This window comes from Echinococcus granulosus (assembly GCF_000524195.1).
Source record: "Echinococcus granulosus chromosome Unknown EG_S00182, whole genome shotgun sequence".
Taxonomy (NCBI): domain Eukaryota; kingdom Metazoa; phylum Platyhelminthes; class Cestoda; order Cyclophyllidea; family Taeniidae; genus Echinococcus; species Echinococcus granulosus.
In genome coordinates this window covers 26,991-45,404 of record NW_020170562.1, presented here as the reverse complement: position 1 = coordinate 45,404, position 18,414 = coordinate 26,991, and the positions used below count along the sequence as shown (strand labels likewise).

Here is an 18,414-nt window from a genome sequence, read left to right as displayed (position 1 = left end):
ATAGGGTGCAAATTTCCTTAAATCATGCAAGTAGTCCATTTAAAAATGTCAGTATGGGTTAATGAATTCAGCACACCACGAACGGAGACATTTTGTGTTTCAATTAAATTATAAAGGACTATTTGCTAATTCGTAAAAATATAAAATAAAGCTCATCCTCTATTTCACCTTCAATCATTCACCATAACCGGACTCACTTTCTTCCAAAAAATGAATATGTAATAACGATTAAACTATGTGTAATCTCTTACGAATATTCCCTTGGTTGTCATTTGACTCAGAGGCGGTACACAACGAGTACATGCCAATGTTAGGTGAATTCGACGGCAAGAACAAACTTACGCATGGTTTTTGGACTTTGACCTCTGTTCTACAAAAAAGGCAACGTGTGAACAGGAACAAGTCTGTCTTCATCGAAGCATGCCAGGGTCATCGTATCAAAGAACCCATGGCATCTAATTCAGCCTTTTCTATACAATATGGTAATCATTATTATTAGAAAACAACCAACATCAACGCTTCTTACAATTGTTAAACAAATTTCTCTTAATACTGCCAGATATAATTTGACGTAGCTTTGTCCGATTAGCTGCAACCATCGCTAGCATCGTTAAATGAGTGAGGAAGTTAAAGGCGTTTGGGTATTACTTTAAGGCTTACATTGCCAGTTTAGTTAGAATTGCAAATATTAAAACAGTGTGACTTCTAATCACAAAATATTAACTGACCTTATATAACAAATGCAGCAGTTGTTTAGGAGTCATTTGGCTTATGTCCAGTAAATGATTGCAAACCAAGAATGTATTGGCAATAATAGATAATGCTTAAGTGCTAATTAGACTTAATTGTGGTAGTCGATTCCGATGAAGTTCGACTCGGCAATAGATAATTTGTGGCAGAACGACACCTAACTCTATTAAAGTGGAGGCTACGATCCGTTTATAGACCATTTGACGGTATACATGTGATTGAAACCTATACAATAGGCAAAACTAAAATGGGCCTTGAGTTATTTGTCGTGCGCGATGCATGCAGACGTGCATTAGATTGGATTAAATTCTGAAATACACGCAAAAGCACCTTAAAGTTCTACTATAATTTAGAAAATAATAATCCATAACAATGAAAACCAGGAGAAATTTACTCAGGTGAAAACTGAGGTTACAAATAATGTCGGGGCAAATGTTCATTGCTTCAAGAACAGGTGGCTGATTTGAATGCTAAGTATATGAATTAAGTATAGCACGGTGTGATTCAGTCCATGGGACTTTTGATTTACGTCAGTAGACCCATTTTAGCAAGGACTGGCTCTTCGCCTCCAGTATACACTCCCTTTCCCTTTTCGTACTATATTAATGTCTGTCTTAGGCTGATTTTAATAAAACTATGGGCGCGGGCATTCCAAATGATCACAGTCTAGAGAGAATTGGTCATCATTAAGGAGTGATGGAAAACTTGGGCAAGCATTTTGTTGTAGAAAAATTTCCCGCATGTTAGAGTACCAACCCATGACCCTTTGCACAATCGACTGGCTTTCCTTATTTAGGCTAAATATGGTCTAGAAGATATTGTTTCACCTTTTACTCTATTTATTGATATAAATGCACCATGAGTGTCCACATTTGACACCGCAGACAAAATTTTTCAAATTTTAAATTGACCTTATAGGTGATTTTAGCATAAGTTTCAGAATACTCCCCAACAACTGATACCTTAAATGTTTAATTTTGCCACATTTGGCAGTTAATCTGTCAAACTGCCTTTTAAATTTATAAATTTAGAAAATAAAATGAACGATCCCTCTTCTACTTTTTTTTGATTTCTTTATTACTGACAATGGCTGCTTTGGAGGTTTTAAATTTTAGTCTACTCATCACACTAAATTCCAAAATTGTGAACTTACGTTATGACTGGACCCATTCAAAGACAAAATACCAACGGCTATAGGATCTGTTCATCGTCTTATATCTACTGGAAATTCGACAATGAAAATTGTTTGAAGAAGCAAAGTGGTTATAAAACGCGCCATAAACCGAAATAATATAAGAAGGTCAAATACAAACAGATTTTCTATGCTGGCATAGTAGCTTTGGGCGTCTCCATGCTTGCTCTGGTTCAGAGCGGATTTATAAGATGCGAAACTCAAATTCTTTACATTTACTGGTGATTCCCTGCTTCATTACTTAAATAGCTCAAAATATGCATACACACATATATACATACCTTTGGCAAATAAAATTAGGTGAAACTGGCTGCAGCGCTAGTAATCTATTTTCAAAAATTACCCTAAAGCGGTTTTATCAAGCATTTAGAGCATGGCCAATCGCACAATAATGTACTTCTAATGCCGACCTGTCATTGGCCTTCTTATCATCATTCCCAAATGTTGAAGGAGTTCGTCTTTAATATTTTCCCATTTATTTTACTACATGTTCCTTTTCCAGCAGTATAAACTTCTACATAAAATGTTACACATCTCGCAGGTACCATTTAGCAATGTCTAACCCCTATGCATTTAGCACTTTGGTAATATTATATTTGATCTGTGATCTCTGCATGTCGAAGAAAATATAACACCATTTCTTAAATAGCTTAATAAATAAGTAAAATGGGAATAATAGTCAACCACGGGATTTGGATTATCATTAAACCCGCCTCACTACCGACACCTGAAATGATATCCAACAGGCGACAGAGAAAAATGGCTAAATTGGTCTCTGTAAGGAGATGAGCATGTTGCAGTCACGCATAGTGACGGTGAGTATTTGAAGGAGATCTCTTTTGTAGAGATTAATTAGCTTGGCCATTAGAAGTTTCAATTCCTTCTTGGTCAGACAGGAGTTGACGTAGGGCAACCAGCCGTGATCGATTTCGTCGTTCTAAAACATACCGGCGCATTAGGCCGTGGCTGGCGAGGCTGGTATCAAGTATTTCGCTTTAAGCGCAGCAACATCTGTGGTTAGACCCAACAGGCCGTGCATCTAGTGCCTAAGGCAGCATATTTTAACCCAAACTATGCACTTTTGCTAGTGCAAACTGTCGTAATTTTACAGACGCTTTACACTAAAATGAAAAGAAAATAAGAGCCTGAAATCATTTTGAGTGAGCGTAAAGATAACTTATATGATTTTAAGAGTCAAACCACACCGTAGTCTACTGCAAAAGGAATCCTTTAAATTATAAGCAGTGTGACATTATTTCATGCATGATTTCATTACCTATATGCATTTTCCGTCGGTTGGAAAGTGAATAATCTGATTTGATGCAGCTGTTTTACCATTTAAACGTCGACCGAATTGTGGGCCTTCAGCAATTACTTCAAGCAATTATGCGGAAGTGTTTGACGTAAGGTAGATTGCATATTGCAGTTGTATCATCAGGAGGACTGATCTAAAAATAGAGGTAAAGATACTTTCCCCCACAGAGGAGTCAATATTTTACTACCATTCAAGACCGAGATAGTCAAATTTAATGAACCTATTCCATTAAGTCTGATAATAACAGCAATGTGTGCACTGTTTTACAAAGAAAAATGCAATTTCCACTACTATGGTGGTGAACCTTTGTAGGATTTTCCCTGCTGACATAAGCGTTACTACTTTGCCACAGCATTTACGAATATTCGTCACCAATGACGCAGCATATTAATTTAAGCGCCACTCGAAAAGCATCTTTTGCATTAAGACATCTAACCTGAATGAAAACAAGAGGACATACTTTGCAAGCGTCGAGACCTTCAGCAAAGAAAATGATCTCAGCTATCAAAGCGGAGTCGAGTGAATTTATGACGATGGAACACAACATGGGCTTACTGTCATTTGGGAATTCAGCGTAACTTGTGTAATCAGGTCTCATGGGAGTAAATCTACCATAAGATCAAATTACATTGCTCATTCTTTCCTTAGACAGAAAGCTGATGTTAAATTGTAGCTTTTTTGCCTACAACAAGGCAGCCAGTACCGACAGGATGGCCACAATTTGCTGCATTAAAATCACTTACACTTTACCATTAATACGTAAGAGTAGAATAGAAAGAGACATGACCTGATCACAGATGTCGTATTTATGTTAATATTTACAAATAAAGAAGGTGGTATGGACTATACATCGACTTTAAGGGCTACTGTTTTGGGGGATTATCCGAAAAATCTAAGCAGTACGCCATTCCCTTTAGCAGGGACCCTGGCGAGATCACGGACCGTTGATTTTTAGCATTTATATTTTATTCCAGTCATATTAAATGATTTCAGACAATCAGTTTGTCCTTCTGCTTCTTCCTAGACGTTTACAGTAGATATTTTTGTTATAGTAGCGATTTGCTTGTAAGAGCAAGCAGTTGAGCTTAAACAGAGTTGACTCATATTTAATATAAAATTAAAAATAAAGTAAATCAAGTGCCATAGACCAAATACTTTGTGATTTAAAATGCAATGAGTAATTCGAAAGAATGCACCTTTATAAATTCTTATACTCAAGTAATTCTACAAATTTAAGGAACCTACTTTGCTGGTAACTAAACCAGAAGCATTCGAGAGCCGAGGAATTCAGGTTTCAAAATGCATCAAAATAAAATTAGGTTTTAAAGTATCCTTTATTACAGGATGTGCTGAAGGACCCGAATAATCTTAGCGAAAGTCGACGCTCGGACAGTGAACTATACGGTATCACTATGACCCACTATCCTTCTCATTTCACTTGAAGCTAGGTCAAGAGGTGCCAACACTGTGAAGGACTCACCAAATGATCTTCAAGTGCACTAACAAAGTTGTCAGTAGATCACTGTCTGGAGTGATTCTTGCCTTAAGCTACAAGTGTAAGTTTAATGGCAGCCGCATGCTCTCAACCTTAATCATGCATCCCTCCATGCCCAGTTCCTTTGTTCTCGCCTATGACAGATCATTTATGACTGCAAGACGAATTTGTATTATAATTGTGGAAACTTTGTCGCTGTGACCAAGGTTTTGCCCCATGCTTTTTCGAATGGTTTCCCAATCCTGAAGGTGAATTGCATAATTGCTCAGTTTAGCTATCACAGAAATCATTCTTCCGAACTGGTAAAAGCGATCCCTTCTCCCACTTTGTACCCCCAAACGAAGACTCAGACAAACACCTCGTTCAATTTCATAGCCAAGAAATGGTTTAAAAATGACTACAATAACTGTCCGTGTTAGATTTAAGGTTCAGTCCAGTTTTATGAACAGTTATGCAATTCCTGGGACAGTAGCTGAAACTATATTTCCTTTACATTAGTAAAGAAATCATTTACCGAAATGCATTGCCAGATGAATGTGTGATCAGCATTATAGTATCACAACGATGGGCATTAGGTTGTTTTCCACTTCGATTAATTCTCCCTTTTCGATGGAAATCTTTTTAACAATCTGTAGAATTCAGCTAAGCACGCTTTCTTTTTTGGAGCATAAGCCAATGTCGCACTGAATGTCCACTAAATACAACTTCAATAAAATAATTTATGTGGGAAATAATGTGTCTTCCCAAGTCTGCATATGTGAAGTATCACCATCCAGCAGTGTTGAAGCCGTCCTACCGCATCACCCGGCGAGCTTTGCGCAGTTCGGTTACGCAAGCAGAACTAGTCATCACTGTTGTCATTGCATAAAGTTAATAGGAGTAACCAACTGGCATTCGATTGGACACAGCGTTGTCCAATAGCATTTAAAGTAGTATAACTATGAGGTTATTTACTGATGCGATTAGTTAGTTATGGCTCTAACATCTTCAAGCGGGTTTGCTTCGTTCGCCTTAATACTTCTCTGCCTATTCTCTAAATCACTCTACTGTTATAAGAACAAGGTTATTCTAGTTTCCTTTGACGGCTTTCGTCATGACTATCTAGACATCGCCAAATCAGAAGGCCTCGATATCTCGGCATTGGAGGCCCTTTATAAGCGCGGATTTCGCGGTCGAGTTGTGCCAATTATGCCCACAATCACCTTTCCGACGCACTTTTCAACAGCAACTGGGCGTTACGCTGAGAATCACGGGATAATGGCCAATGTCTTCTACTCTCCTGAGTACAATGCTTCATTCTCCTATAGAAACGCCTTCGACGCTAGCGATTCTCGGTGGTGGAACTACAACGATAACGAGCCCATTTGGATGACTAATGAGCGCCACGGGGACCGCAAAAGCTGTGTGTTTTTCTGGCCCGGAAGTGCATCCTCATATGCTAGTAAACTTCCTACAAGAACACAATCTCCCTACAATGCCTCCATTGATTTCACAACACGTATAGATCAAATCCTAGAGTGGATGCAGGAAGATGATAAAATAAGCCTGTGCATGGTTTATATGGAGGAGCCAGATGCCAGCGGACATCATTTTGGACCAAATTCAAGGGAGGTTAAAAGTAAAGTGGAGGAGCTGAACTTCTTGGTAAAGTATTTAATCGAGAAAATTGATGCAATGCCTAGAATGAGCGACTCGGTCAATGTGGTTTTAACATCGGACCATGGAATGGCTGAAGTCCTAGATCAAAATATAGTACCACTTTACAACATTCTTGATCCCAAAGATTATATCGCCAATCCATCGAGGGTTTTCTTTGGTATTTGGCCAAAGCAAGGTACGCTCGTCTCTAATTGGCGTAACGGTTTACGTGCCTCCGTTTCAATTTCTTTTGAACATAAATAGTGCTTGTTGAAACAATTCTCGATATAAAGGGCTTTCGTTTTTGTTTTACAATGCTCTGCTCATCTCAGACCACCCTTAGTATAACCATTGGTTTCATAAGGGTTTTTACACAATGAAATACTGATTAACTGCGATTAGCTAATATATCATTATTTTTTTTTCAATTTGCTTTCTTTTGCCGGCGACCTCAGGTGGCCCTACCGTGACGCAAATGTATGACAAGTTGGTCAAAGCAAATGTCACTGGCCTATCCGTTTACCTCAAAAAGGATGTCCCTAACCGCTATCATTATGCCGGCACACCTCGTTGCCCGCCGCTGATCCTGCTTGCCGATCCAAAATATGCTATCCTTTATCAGCCATCACAGCGCTGTAAGTAGCAACAGAGTCCCAGCAGCAACTTAATTATTTAATATCCGATTAGGATGTTTACAGCTTACAAATGTTTCAAATCTTCTTTAATAATACGCTGACACGTTACCATATAATTAATGCAGTTTTAGCATTTACGACACCTAAGCAGTTTAAAAGGGAAAAACGGAAGTGAAACCATTTATTGCCCTACTTCAATTAGTGGGGGTTTTTTATATTTAGATGGCAGGGGTGAACATGGCTATGACAATCAGGACACTCGAATGCACGCCTTACTGATAGCAGCCGGGCCGAATGTGAGGCAGCTGGATGATGTGCAGGAGATTCAACAGATCGACATCTACGCACTAATATGCGGCATTCTTGAGCTCCAGATGCCCAACGAAATCGACGGAGACCTGCGAAGAGTGGCGAGGCTTATTAGACCGCCACCTACGCAAGAGTTTATCAATCAATTCATGTTCTACAGCCAGAATTCTCTTAGCACTGACGCCTCCTCCAGTAATGTAATAGTTAAGAGTACTGCCTTTATAGCTTTTACACTGTTTATGATAGGCTACATGCAACAATTTATGTAATGTAGAGATATATTAAAATAGTGGATCGGGATGCAAATATACCAGAGATGCATTATTCTGAGACATGTAGGGAATGAACATCCTCAAATTTGAAGAAGTTATAGGCAACTAGAAAAAAATGATAATACCACTTACTAGGAGAGGGTATCAAAATCCTTCTGATGTTGAAATCAATTTGCCTATTTGGTGTCCATTATCTACCCTAATATTATACTCCGTAGATTTAGATTGCAAAACAAGGAAGGTAATTTAAAAACTGTTCCGCCATCGAAATGACACTCTAATGAGTACCAAATTGTTCTGATCCTGTTTTAAACAGGGCCGTGAGCTCCTAAACCATTGCCCTAGTAACTGTTTCTATATCAGCTGTCAACAAGCCAAAAAATTTTGTATTTGCATTGCATCCAATTATCCTTCAACTCTTTATTTAAAATCCACATTTTTCCAAACATAACCAGCACCGTCAAAGAAACCAAGTCGATATAAATTGAACAACCTAATCCACTTAGTCGAACTGATTTCTGAAAATCATTTGCTGATGAAGCGGATAGGGAGATGTTTATTTAGGGAGCATAAATGATAACCATAATATGCAAATGTCACTTAAAGGCCGTTGTGCGGACCTCCCGGATGGCGAGACCATTACGCTCCGAGTCGTTTCCATCAATGCAGATGGCGTGTCCCCTCTTTGGATGGTAGGCCGTGTGGGCCGGCAGGTTAAGACTAATTCTCTTTTCCAGTGACGCCTCCAATATGCCAACATTGCAAGTAGGCCATCAAATAGGTATTTGGTCTTTCTCCTTATTAACACAAAAATTTCTAAGAATAAGATGTTTTAAAACAAATAGTTTCCGTCACAGTAAAAAATTCGTATTTATATTTCGTGGCTCAACACAATAAACTATCTTTACATATTTATATAAAAAGATAACTGGTTTCGCGCTTTCGATAGGGTGCCCATAACAAGATGATGTAAAAATTATTTAGTCCTACAGTGCAGCCTTCATAAAAAATGACAAGCATAAATAGCTCTCCTCAACAGGGTTCATTGACGTTTTTCTGGAGGCGCGTTAGTCCTCACAAGATTCTCTCAATTTGCGCAATCCCGTACTCACAATTGCTTTACATCTATCCATGATAGCAAATTACTTCCTTAAAAGTACATTTTTTCTATTACTATGTTTACATTATAAACTCTTTCCAAAAATCCACTGCACTCCTTAAGGTTAGGTCAAGCTATGTGAAAATGCTTAGAAACAATTTGCATAAACCAACACAGGATGCCTTCATTCTGATGAGAATGAGACAGTTGGTGAGGCTAATCCCTTAGTCATCCTGGGCACCACCCATGCTATCATAAATTCCATTTATAAAATGGGATTTATCATACGCATTAGCCACATCCGGCAACGCAACCACACAGGGCAGTAAAGTTCTTTAAAAGACTGAATCCTAGCTGTATAAACGACGATTGAGCCTTTCCCCATTTCCGACACCTTATTGGTAATTTTACTAAACCTACGACAAAGGTTCCTAGCACAGTGATGATGATGACGTACGCCTTCAATTAATGATTTAGATGCTAAGGTAGCCCAATTCTCAAATGAGGAGACATCTGCCTGCATGAGTAAGTAGTCGAAGCACAACGATAGTAAACAAAACATTATGAAGTTACTAGAACTCATGATAGAAGTTTTGTTTGCTGCAACCAAAATCAGTAGATGTTTTCTATCGAGTTTTACTGCTGAGCATTAATGGGAGTGGCACACACTTTGACCTCCCGATAATACTTGATCAATTTAGCTTAAAATGGACTTATGTCGCTATAAATAAGAAAGCTTACACTATTCAGATGTTTCATTATTATTCTTAACAAAGACAATGGCAGTAGACATTTGCTCTGATTTGGTTAATTAATGTTCTGCGCTTTGATTGGTTACTTTTAGTATAGCCAAATTCTTTTATGCACCTTACATTCTTTAACTAAAAATTTGGCCAAATTTTATTAAAACGGATAGTTTTTAACTCATTTCTATTACCTTTGGCGGATTTTCGGTTATGGTAGAAGAGATCTAAATCCACAAACTATTTAAAATAGCCACAAGGCTCATTTTGAATGTGTCTGGAAAATTCGCATAGGAAAGGACAAATGGCAAAAAGAAATACAAATCTAATTAAGGTTACAAATTCCATTTTTTGATTAACTAGCTTGTTCCTATGCATTGCTCCCAGTTGGCTCTGGGAGCAAACTAGCAGAAAATCAAATCAGAGTAATAGACCAAAGAGGATTTTATCTAAGATTTAAAAACCTTTTCTGGGCACAAATATTGCCAATGGTTGGCTACAATTCCATGTATTTTGGAAAAAATACATCATGTTTTGAATTTACTAGGTCAGTAGTCATCAATTTTTTCATGAGGAAATACAAACAATCCAGAAAACAACCTTAGTTGACAATTCAAGCCAGATGTGAAGCGGTGGTCGCTTGGCATAAATTGATGCCATGCTTGGATGCATGAAGTGTCAAGCATTCTGCAACACATAGAACATCCCGGAGCATAACATTCACTACTGGTTAGTGTGGAGGTAAAGATCTTTCATCTATTGAAAAAAAGTTTTATAAATGGATTCAAACAGCAGGATGAACTCAAACATACTTTACGGTTGCAGAATGCCCATTTTTTCTTTAATGGAAACTTAGTCTAATTTTATAAATTTAATGGTCTTACCGTCCGAACTTGGTTCATAAAAACAGTTTATTTAGGATATTTTAGGGTGTTTAATTGCAGCCTAAGTTGATCCAAGTGCATTCAATTTAACTGTTGCTCTCAGTATCTAGGCTAGTTAGGTAACACATCTTTAAAAAAATTCTTCTATAATTACGAAGGGGTGTCTGGTTTTCCGTTTGCAATTATGCAAAATCGGAAGTATGTTGCAGTGCTTACAAGTTTCAGTTTGCTTTTAAGATGGAATGTTAACACGTTAGTATATTCATTATATCCACACATTTATATGAAAGTGTGTTAACATGTAAATTGTTAAGCTTTCCTCGAGAATAGAGACCAGTAATTGACGGTTGGCTTTGTTACGGTGGCAGTTGGCTTTGGCTGGACTGACACCAGTCTCCAAAGGAAGGCATTTTGCGCATCCATGCTACTTCCAACAGCCGTCATTATGTTCTAGCAGAGTTAATGGACAAACTGATAACTTACCGCCTACGTGGCACTTGTACCATTTGGTATGTCACAAAGATGGCACCCAGTTTCAACCGCAGCACCTGTAATTTGCATGGCATAATTCATGCATAGTGCTTATCATTTTTGGGAGGATTACACGACCCTGCAAGACATCAATGGAACCCATTTTGAATTAAGAATTCTGCACTAGGACTTTAAAAAAGCAAGAATTTAATCGAGTTAAAGTAGCGATAATTTGTTGCATATACTGTTTATGACATTAGGACAAGCACTGCTGAAGTCATGAGGAGTGGGGACAGCTGGCAGTATCTTGCAGAGGTTACTACTGACATACCGGATGACTCCGAATGTCACGATGTAAGGCCGCTAGTCACCATCCTAGATACCAGTGGGAATCAGGCCTTGCTCGGTCAAAGCATCAGTCGGGTCATAGCCTCAAATCGACCCCAAAGAATATATGTCCGATGTTTTAATGAAATCCAAAGTAGGCAGTGTCATATAGGCCGGGGTTATTGGTCAGAAGATGATTGATATATTAATGGTAGGATTTTGGGCAAATGCCGAGAAGCCATGTTGGACGACAAAATCAGAAATCACACCCAAATAGGCCACCGCAACTTATTGGGCCTGCGCCGCACTGAGGAAATGGTATCCCAACATGATACTCTACTGATGAATCCTGCTAGATACTTTTCAGTTAGCGTCCTTACCTGTGGCATCTGCTTCCCAGAATACCATGTCGGGAACTATCCAATATGGTGATAAAGTGGATGAAGTTAAAGGCTTCGGCTGGTTTAAATACGTGCATGCTATGGAATTTAACGTTAAACAAAAGGAAGGCTGGGTTGGTTTGCTTGATAGGCATCATGCGTTACTACGGGTAGCTGTCACAACTAATACAAGGATAGATTAGAAGGCCTACAGAATCAGGATAGTGGGACTAGGGTATGGATTAAAACATGCATCGAATGATTTTACCCGGTCTATATCCTTTAATTTCGTACTAGAGACCTTGCACTAGTAACCACTGACTTTCTATATTTTTTGCTCTTTGCATTCATTCATTCATTTTTTCATTCATAGTCCAACTTTTGCATAATGTTATCTTCTGTCATTCAAGCTACATGAACTTTGGGACAAGGCAACTTTTCGATCCTGAAGAAAAATATTTAATTTTGTGTTTAAAAAGGTAGTGAATTAAAATATTAATTTATTGAGAAGTAAGCAACTATGACCTCAACAATTCACAATGACGAAGTAATTTGATAAAAATGTCCTAAACATATATTTTCGTTTGATCTGGAGGAGGGAATGAAGTTGCTGTAAAAACGGAATTCACGTTTTAATTTTAAGAAGTCAAGATTCATTCGCCACCATATATCTGCTAAGATTTGTACTTTTTGAATGGTCCTACAAATTCTCTCTTACTGACGAGTAGGTACTTTGTTTTCTTTCCCATTACTTGACTAATAACTGCAAGTTAGCTGAGACTGTTTGTTAAATTCCCACTGCCCAGGGATCAGTGCTGTTTCCAGAGGTGGAATGATTTTAAGTGGTAAAATAATGTCTAATCTTTCAATTCCTAAACACTCTTACTGTAGTTCGCGCATGGGCTGTGCCGAGGTCTAGACACCCTGCAGCTTACATTAATTATCATTGTCAAACGACTTGTTTAGAACTTGAGAAAAATCCTTCCACTTGCCTATGGGCTTCCTTAGCACTAAACCAAATAATTTATCCCACTTAATGTATACTCGCTAACTGATTCCAATTAAAACACCAAAATAATGGAAGATAACACAATGCTTCTATCAGTACCTTGCTTGCTATTTAAGGGGTAAATGACCACATCCTGAAGGCGATAAGTTACCCGTTAATGAATCACTTTTACCTTTGGTAATTTCTACGGCATCATAACTGTGGGATGGCTTCCATCCATTCTTTCTGAATTGGAGTCCTCCACTTTTCCGAATCCCTCATAAAAATAAGCCCTTGATTTAAAAAGTTTGCGTGAAGGCAAATCTAAATTAGGGATGAAAAACAACTTTTGTTAGAAAAATGTATCACGCGGAGTCTTTCCTGATATCAGAAGAAGTTATGGTCATACGGCAGAAGACACAATATTAATAAGTAAATATTGTGTTTAGGCAACCAACATGATTCGGATTTCACATCACCTAGTAGAAGTACAATCTGCGGAGACTTACCCGCGTAGCCAAACGTGGAGCATAAAAAATTTGTCACTGCCATTCACAAATGCATGTCATTTGTCGGAATGGTAGGAATGTAAGTAGTGAATGGATAAAGTCAACGAAGCCCATTAAAGTCCTCACCACCCAAATCATCCTTTGGTAGTGACTGTTTTTTGCCAATGGTCTTGTAGATAAGGAACTTAATTTTGCGAAATGAATTTAGTAACAGTGCCTCAAGTGATTTGTGGAATAGAAAATGAGTCAAGTCAAATTTAAATGCAGCGAAGGAAAAAAAATGGGCGTAATTATCATAAAGTTAATTAATTTTGATGTAATCTTACAGAAATTACTAAAACAAGCTATCCACTTCTACTTGCCTTGGAGTCTGGTTCAAGAATCTAATAAATACGTTAACTAACTTTTGACGTTTATTCAGTAAATTGGTAATCAAGAAATAGAAATCATCTACAAAACCAGTTACACATTTTTGACACCTGAATAAAGAAAAGAAGCACCAAAATTGACCTACGAGACTGCTCAAAATTTACCTCATTTGGAAAAGCAAATTCAATTATATGGGGTCTTTATTAATTCGTTATGCAAACCGCACTTAATATAATACAGATTACTTGTTTGAGTGTCGTGATTACTATACAATTCATTATTAAGGAGGAAGAAGCCTTCACTTCGATACTAAAATGTCTTTAGTTTGAATTCACAAGTTGATTTGATGTTGGTGTTGATAATTTTGTTCTCAAATGGTGGATATTAATTGATTCCCCCGCCCCAACCTTTCGTATTTTCATACCTTGTAGTTGCTTTATAGTTGGGGTCGTTAAAAAGCTAAATAATATAGGTCATTTGGATTTATTCTTGATCATTTTGAACTACATTTGACAACAATTTAAGCATTAACAGGAGCTACTAAATTTTTCTTTATTGATGCATATCTACGAAAAGCTACTGAGTAGCATCTATGGAAAATGGTATTTCATATCCAAACTTGGTTGGAGTCTTAGTAAGCAATGCAAATTAACTAAGATTTCTCAAGTTCAATAGTCGTCTGGTTTGTAGGCAGTAAAATTGCTTCAATGGTACAAATGGTATTAGTGTGAAACTGAATGCTCTGTCATCCACTCCATATTTATCAAAACGAATTCGGTTTGAAGTGGGTACCATTCAAATTAAAGGTGCTGAGATTCAAAATGATCACCGCCTAGAAAAGAGAGCTAATCACCAATGGGATATGTTTTCCGAAGCGGATTCGGACGCACGAGAAACATGAACACACATGACTTGTTCACCGACCAGTTGGTTTACCTCATCAGAAACATATATGAACAGGAGGTCGCTTGCATGAATATGTCGTGCATTTTTGAAAAATCCATGGTCGCATTAACCAAATCAACTTCTATTTCTAGAAATCAGAGATTAAATTAGATGCCTGAGTTTGGATGATATTTCAAACAAAGCAGAAATTTTAGCAAAATCATTCCACTATCTAAAAACAGTCATATAAGTTCGTATCTCAATATGACTTCATTAGTTCGGGTCTATTTGCAGTTAATAGGCAAAGGTTTCGGTCCATTAACTATTTGATATGAAGAACGCTTGTAGGGACTTTTTTCGGAATACTTTTATTTATTCACATGCATTACACTCATAAAATATTTGTATTTCTGAAAGAAATACAAAAAAAGAAAAAAAAAAGAAAATCATAACTCTGGCCAAGTAACTGTCGCAAAGTATTTGTTCCGTTGATTTTGCGGAAAGAACGCATAAAAAGCGGTGACTAACTGTGGGAAAATTAGCGCCAAGATAACGCAGTGGCTGCAAACTGTTCCTTAGAGAGCACTGGCCCCAATTGGATTCAAAAGATGCATTTGCTGGGTGGACTAGATTAATGGATCACTAAACTATATTTGACCTCTGAAATGGAGAGGAGAAGAGGAACGGACATTGCAATCACTTGCTTGTGCAAAACATGGAAAGAGCAGCACCCTAAATATCATGCTTAATATCATACATTACATGATATGCAATATGGAGCCCTACGGGTGGACGTACTACTGAGCCCGTTCCAAAAGCCGTTAACCGCCGTGGGTATTATGGCACAGAATAATGTAAAGAAAGGCAGCCAAATTAGGTTATTTCATTTACCAAAAGCCTTAAGGAAGAGTTAAGGCAAAGTGAAGTCAAAGATGCAGGTGCAAAGCTGAACAGAACAGAAATGAACACAACACACGATAAAGAGAGCAGAATGACATAAGGTAATTGAAATGTGAGGATTGGGAACTCCTATCCATAACATTTTTACATATGCTGGATTCAGGCTCTCCACCAATTTATGTAGACATTGAATCTCTTCATCTAAAGTAGTCGTATGTTTCCAGGAAAATGGCCAATCTATTGTTAGAACAATTAACGACGAAGAAACAAGTGCTGACCATTAAACAACTCCGGCATGAAACTGAATTTAACTCTCTCAAATGAGGATGGATTTGTTTATTTGGCCAAAGCTTAAGAAATCATTTCCACTTTAAATAAATGAGCCCACATGCATGCTTTCCAAATTATTGTATTTAAGAACATGAAACAATCATTCTGAGACGTTACGCAGTGAACATTCAACTCACTTCAAGGTTAAAAGTACCGAATGAAAAGTCAGCAATACCTTTTAGACTTCCTAAGCTGTAGATACATCTTTTATGATGTCGAATTTTTGGAGTTGCGAACACCTTCACTAGTCACTTATCACTCACAGCTGGTGAGCGTGTGGCCTAGTGGGTAACTTCAAGTAGACACATGGAACGTAACATCCCTTTCTGGATCAAGATTCAAATGGAAGTTGCACGAGAATCATCTTGTTGGAGGTCATGTCACCATCGAATGTGATGGTGCAATGCATCAGAGAATTGAGAATACAATATGAAAGCCAATTCTTCGCATTACCTTAGGGGGCACCAGTTCATTATCCCCTCTCGCCAGCCAGGCGCCCATTTTTAGACATTCTTCAAAAACACTTGGGGTAGCATTGTGTGGTTGTTGTTAGCAATGTTAGATGATCCCGTCCTCATATTAAATTGTATGGCTAAGCGATGCCACCTTGTTTCCAACCACCTGATGCATTTGGAAATAATAGGATAAGAAAAATACTCTAAAATTTACGCTACAGCTACCCACATAAAAGCCAAGATCAAGCGACTAGCCTGTAAACACATATTCAATCATTTTTAGGTCGAAACAATTCACTCAGCACAAGTTCGGTCGAAATAAGTCACATCTGACTGGAGGTAACCGAAGGAATCATTCACAGACAATCGTCTGCTACAGTTGGTGGATATGTAACTGTGCTTTGCATTTGTCCATTCCCATTCTTCATGGAAATCTGCGGGCAACATTGCTTTATCTAACCCCACCTGATTGAACCTCGCGCTTGTTGGGTAATAGGATTGTCATGATGAAAGTCCACTTCTAGTGTTGTAACTTCTGATTGACATATGAAACCATAATTCAAATAACTGATTTAGAACTTTAAAAGTATTTTTTTGATAAACTTTTGTAAGTTTAACAACTGGGACATTTTGTTAGTCTGAATTCACTGCATCTGACTCAGCAATTGTAGGTAAAACCATAATTGGTCAAAATCTCTTCGCAATTCTGCTGGTATTTTCAATGATAGATTAAAGAGTTTTCCCAACCCATTATTTAAAAACTAACTACACATTCAGATTTGAGAAAATGGCACAAATGACCACTTATATGCTCCAATTAGCACATGAACCTGAGAATAATAACATGAAGTACTACTGAGTGCAATCGTCGTAAGTTGAAATAATAATATATATCATTTTCATCCCTTTTGCTTAATACTTGCAATTTTTATGAATTTAAATAATAGCGACTGGAGATGAAAATAAAAATTTTAAGAGTTTTTTATTAAAGTAGTGTCAGTAATTTATTCGCTTTAAAACCCGTCACAATATGCCGATGAATTAAAAGCCCCTTGAATTTAATCAAGATCAATGTTTAATTTTATTTAAATAATACATAAGACAACTTGGCTCGAGTGTCTACACTTTTGATGGACAAGATTATGTTACTCTGTTATTCAAGATTTTCATACGATTACTAAGTCAAACATTACAAATTCTTGAAGAATTGGGTAGCATCAGTCGTGATAATCTTTACTGGACAATGTGCAATACACATCTTTTTTGACGGCAAATTCTGCATCTTAAGATGGTCAGCTTAGCTGACTTGGTTCTTTCACAGATACTTGCTTCTCTCACCTGAGACTGTCAACACCTCAATACGCGTTGATCACTCTTCTGTATAGTACCACTCCTCTATCAAATCTGTTCTGCCATCGATTACTCGACAGGTTTGACCCGAGGATTAGAATTCGACGGTTAGGGTAAAATACAACAATAAAATGCGCTTTCCTATAGAATTTTGACATGACATCGTAGTTCTACCGATTTCATGAACAACTTTTAGAAAAAGTGATTTGGTGATTGGAATCATAAATCTTATTTGTAAAACTGCTTTGGGCTTTGATATTCCTGCTTATCTATCACCTTAGTGATACAGGAATATTGCTGAGGCATTTGTGAACTGAGGAGAAGTAGACATGTATCGCATTCGAAAATGCTGTATCATACAAGGGCAAAAGATCAGACATATTTTATTAAAAGACCATTCCTTGAACATTTCCAATGAAACATCTTTGTTTCCTACCTGCGGTTAATCACAAAGACAGTGATATGCGCAGCTGGTATGGGAAATGAGTGCCAAGATCACTGGGGTAAGCCGACTTATTAAATTTTTGGTCCACTCAGATTTGCACTACTATCGTGGTAGTATAATACAAAGTTTAAGTCTATGGATTCCTGCCTCTTCTGTGTGCAAAGACTATTCTTGCACAATACTTTGACCTAAACCAAATCATCTCTGATTTATTTCCCAAATCGCAGTAATGGTACATCGATATGCAATGTAGTCCCATGTAGTGGGTCATTCTACTTCTTAAAAACAACACCATGAAAAAGTAATTATTGCAAGGAAAATCTGCCAATAATTCCTCTTGATCACTAGCACTGTTCGTTTAATTTGCGGTTTACTTACCTGAACTAGTAGGTGTTTATTTTCCCAGCCTATACTAGCCATTACTTGCTCAGTTTACTAATAATACAGATTAGACAAATATGGCTGAATTAAGAAGGTCTTGAGTAATGCAAATTGGAAAAGTTTTCCTTAACTACTTAAGAGGATATAATTACCATCCTGATTAGGTAAAATAAGGAATTTGCACTGTTTAAAAGCATATACATCTTTTCAAAGCATTGCTTTTACCTAATGTCAATGCAACGGCCATGATTCGAGATCCAATTTTACATATATATATATATATATATATATA

At 37.5% G+C, this 18,414-nt stretch overlaps 2 protein-coding genes across 2 annotated transcripts; one reads left to right on the top strand and one right to left on the bottom strand. All coding sequences in view use genetic code 11, as the record gives it.

Annotated features, from left to right (window-relative positions):
• Positions 1 to 2,507: 2,507 nt before the first annotated feature.
• Positions 2,508 to 3,855, bottom strand: EGR_09999 (hypothetical protein; the record flags this gene model as incomplete). Its single annotated transcript, XM_024499248.1, has 2 exons — positions 2,508 to 2,591; positions 3,694 to 3,855. 2 exons carry the CDS (start codon positions 3,853 to 3,855, stop codon positions 2,508 to 2,510), a joined length of 246 nt encoding a protein of 81 aa, XP_024346335.1.
• A 1,869-nt stretch (positions 3,856 to 5,724) lies between these two features.
• EGR_09998 (Ectonucleotide pyrophosphatase/phosphodiesterase family member) lies at positions 5,725 to 7,603 on the top strand (the record flags this gene model as incomplete). Its single annotated transcript, XM_024499247.1, has 3 exons — positions 5,725 to 6,586; positions 6,846 to 7,025; positions 7,248 to 7,603. 3 exons carry the CDS (start codon positions 5,725 to 5,727, stop codon positions 7,601 to 7,603), a joined length of 1,398 nt encoding a protein of 465 aa, XP_024346334.1.
• Positions 7,604 to 18,414: the final 10,811 nt, after the last annotated feature.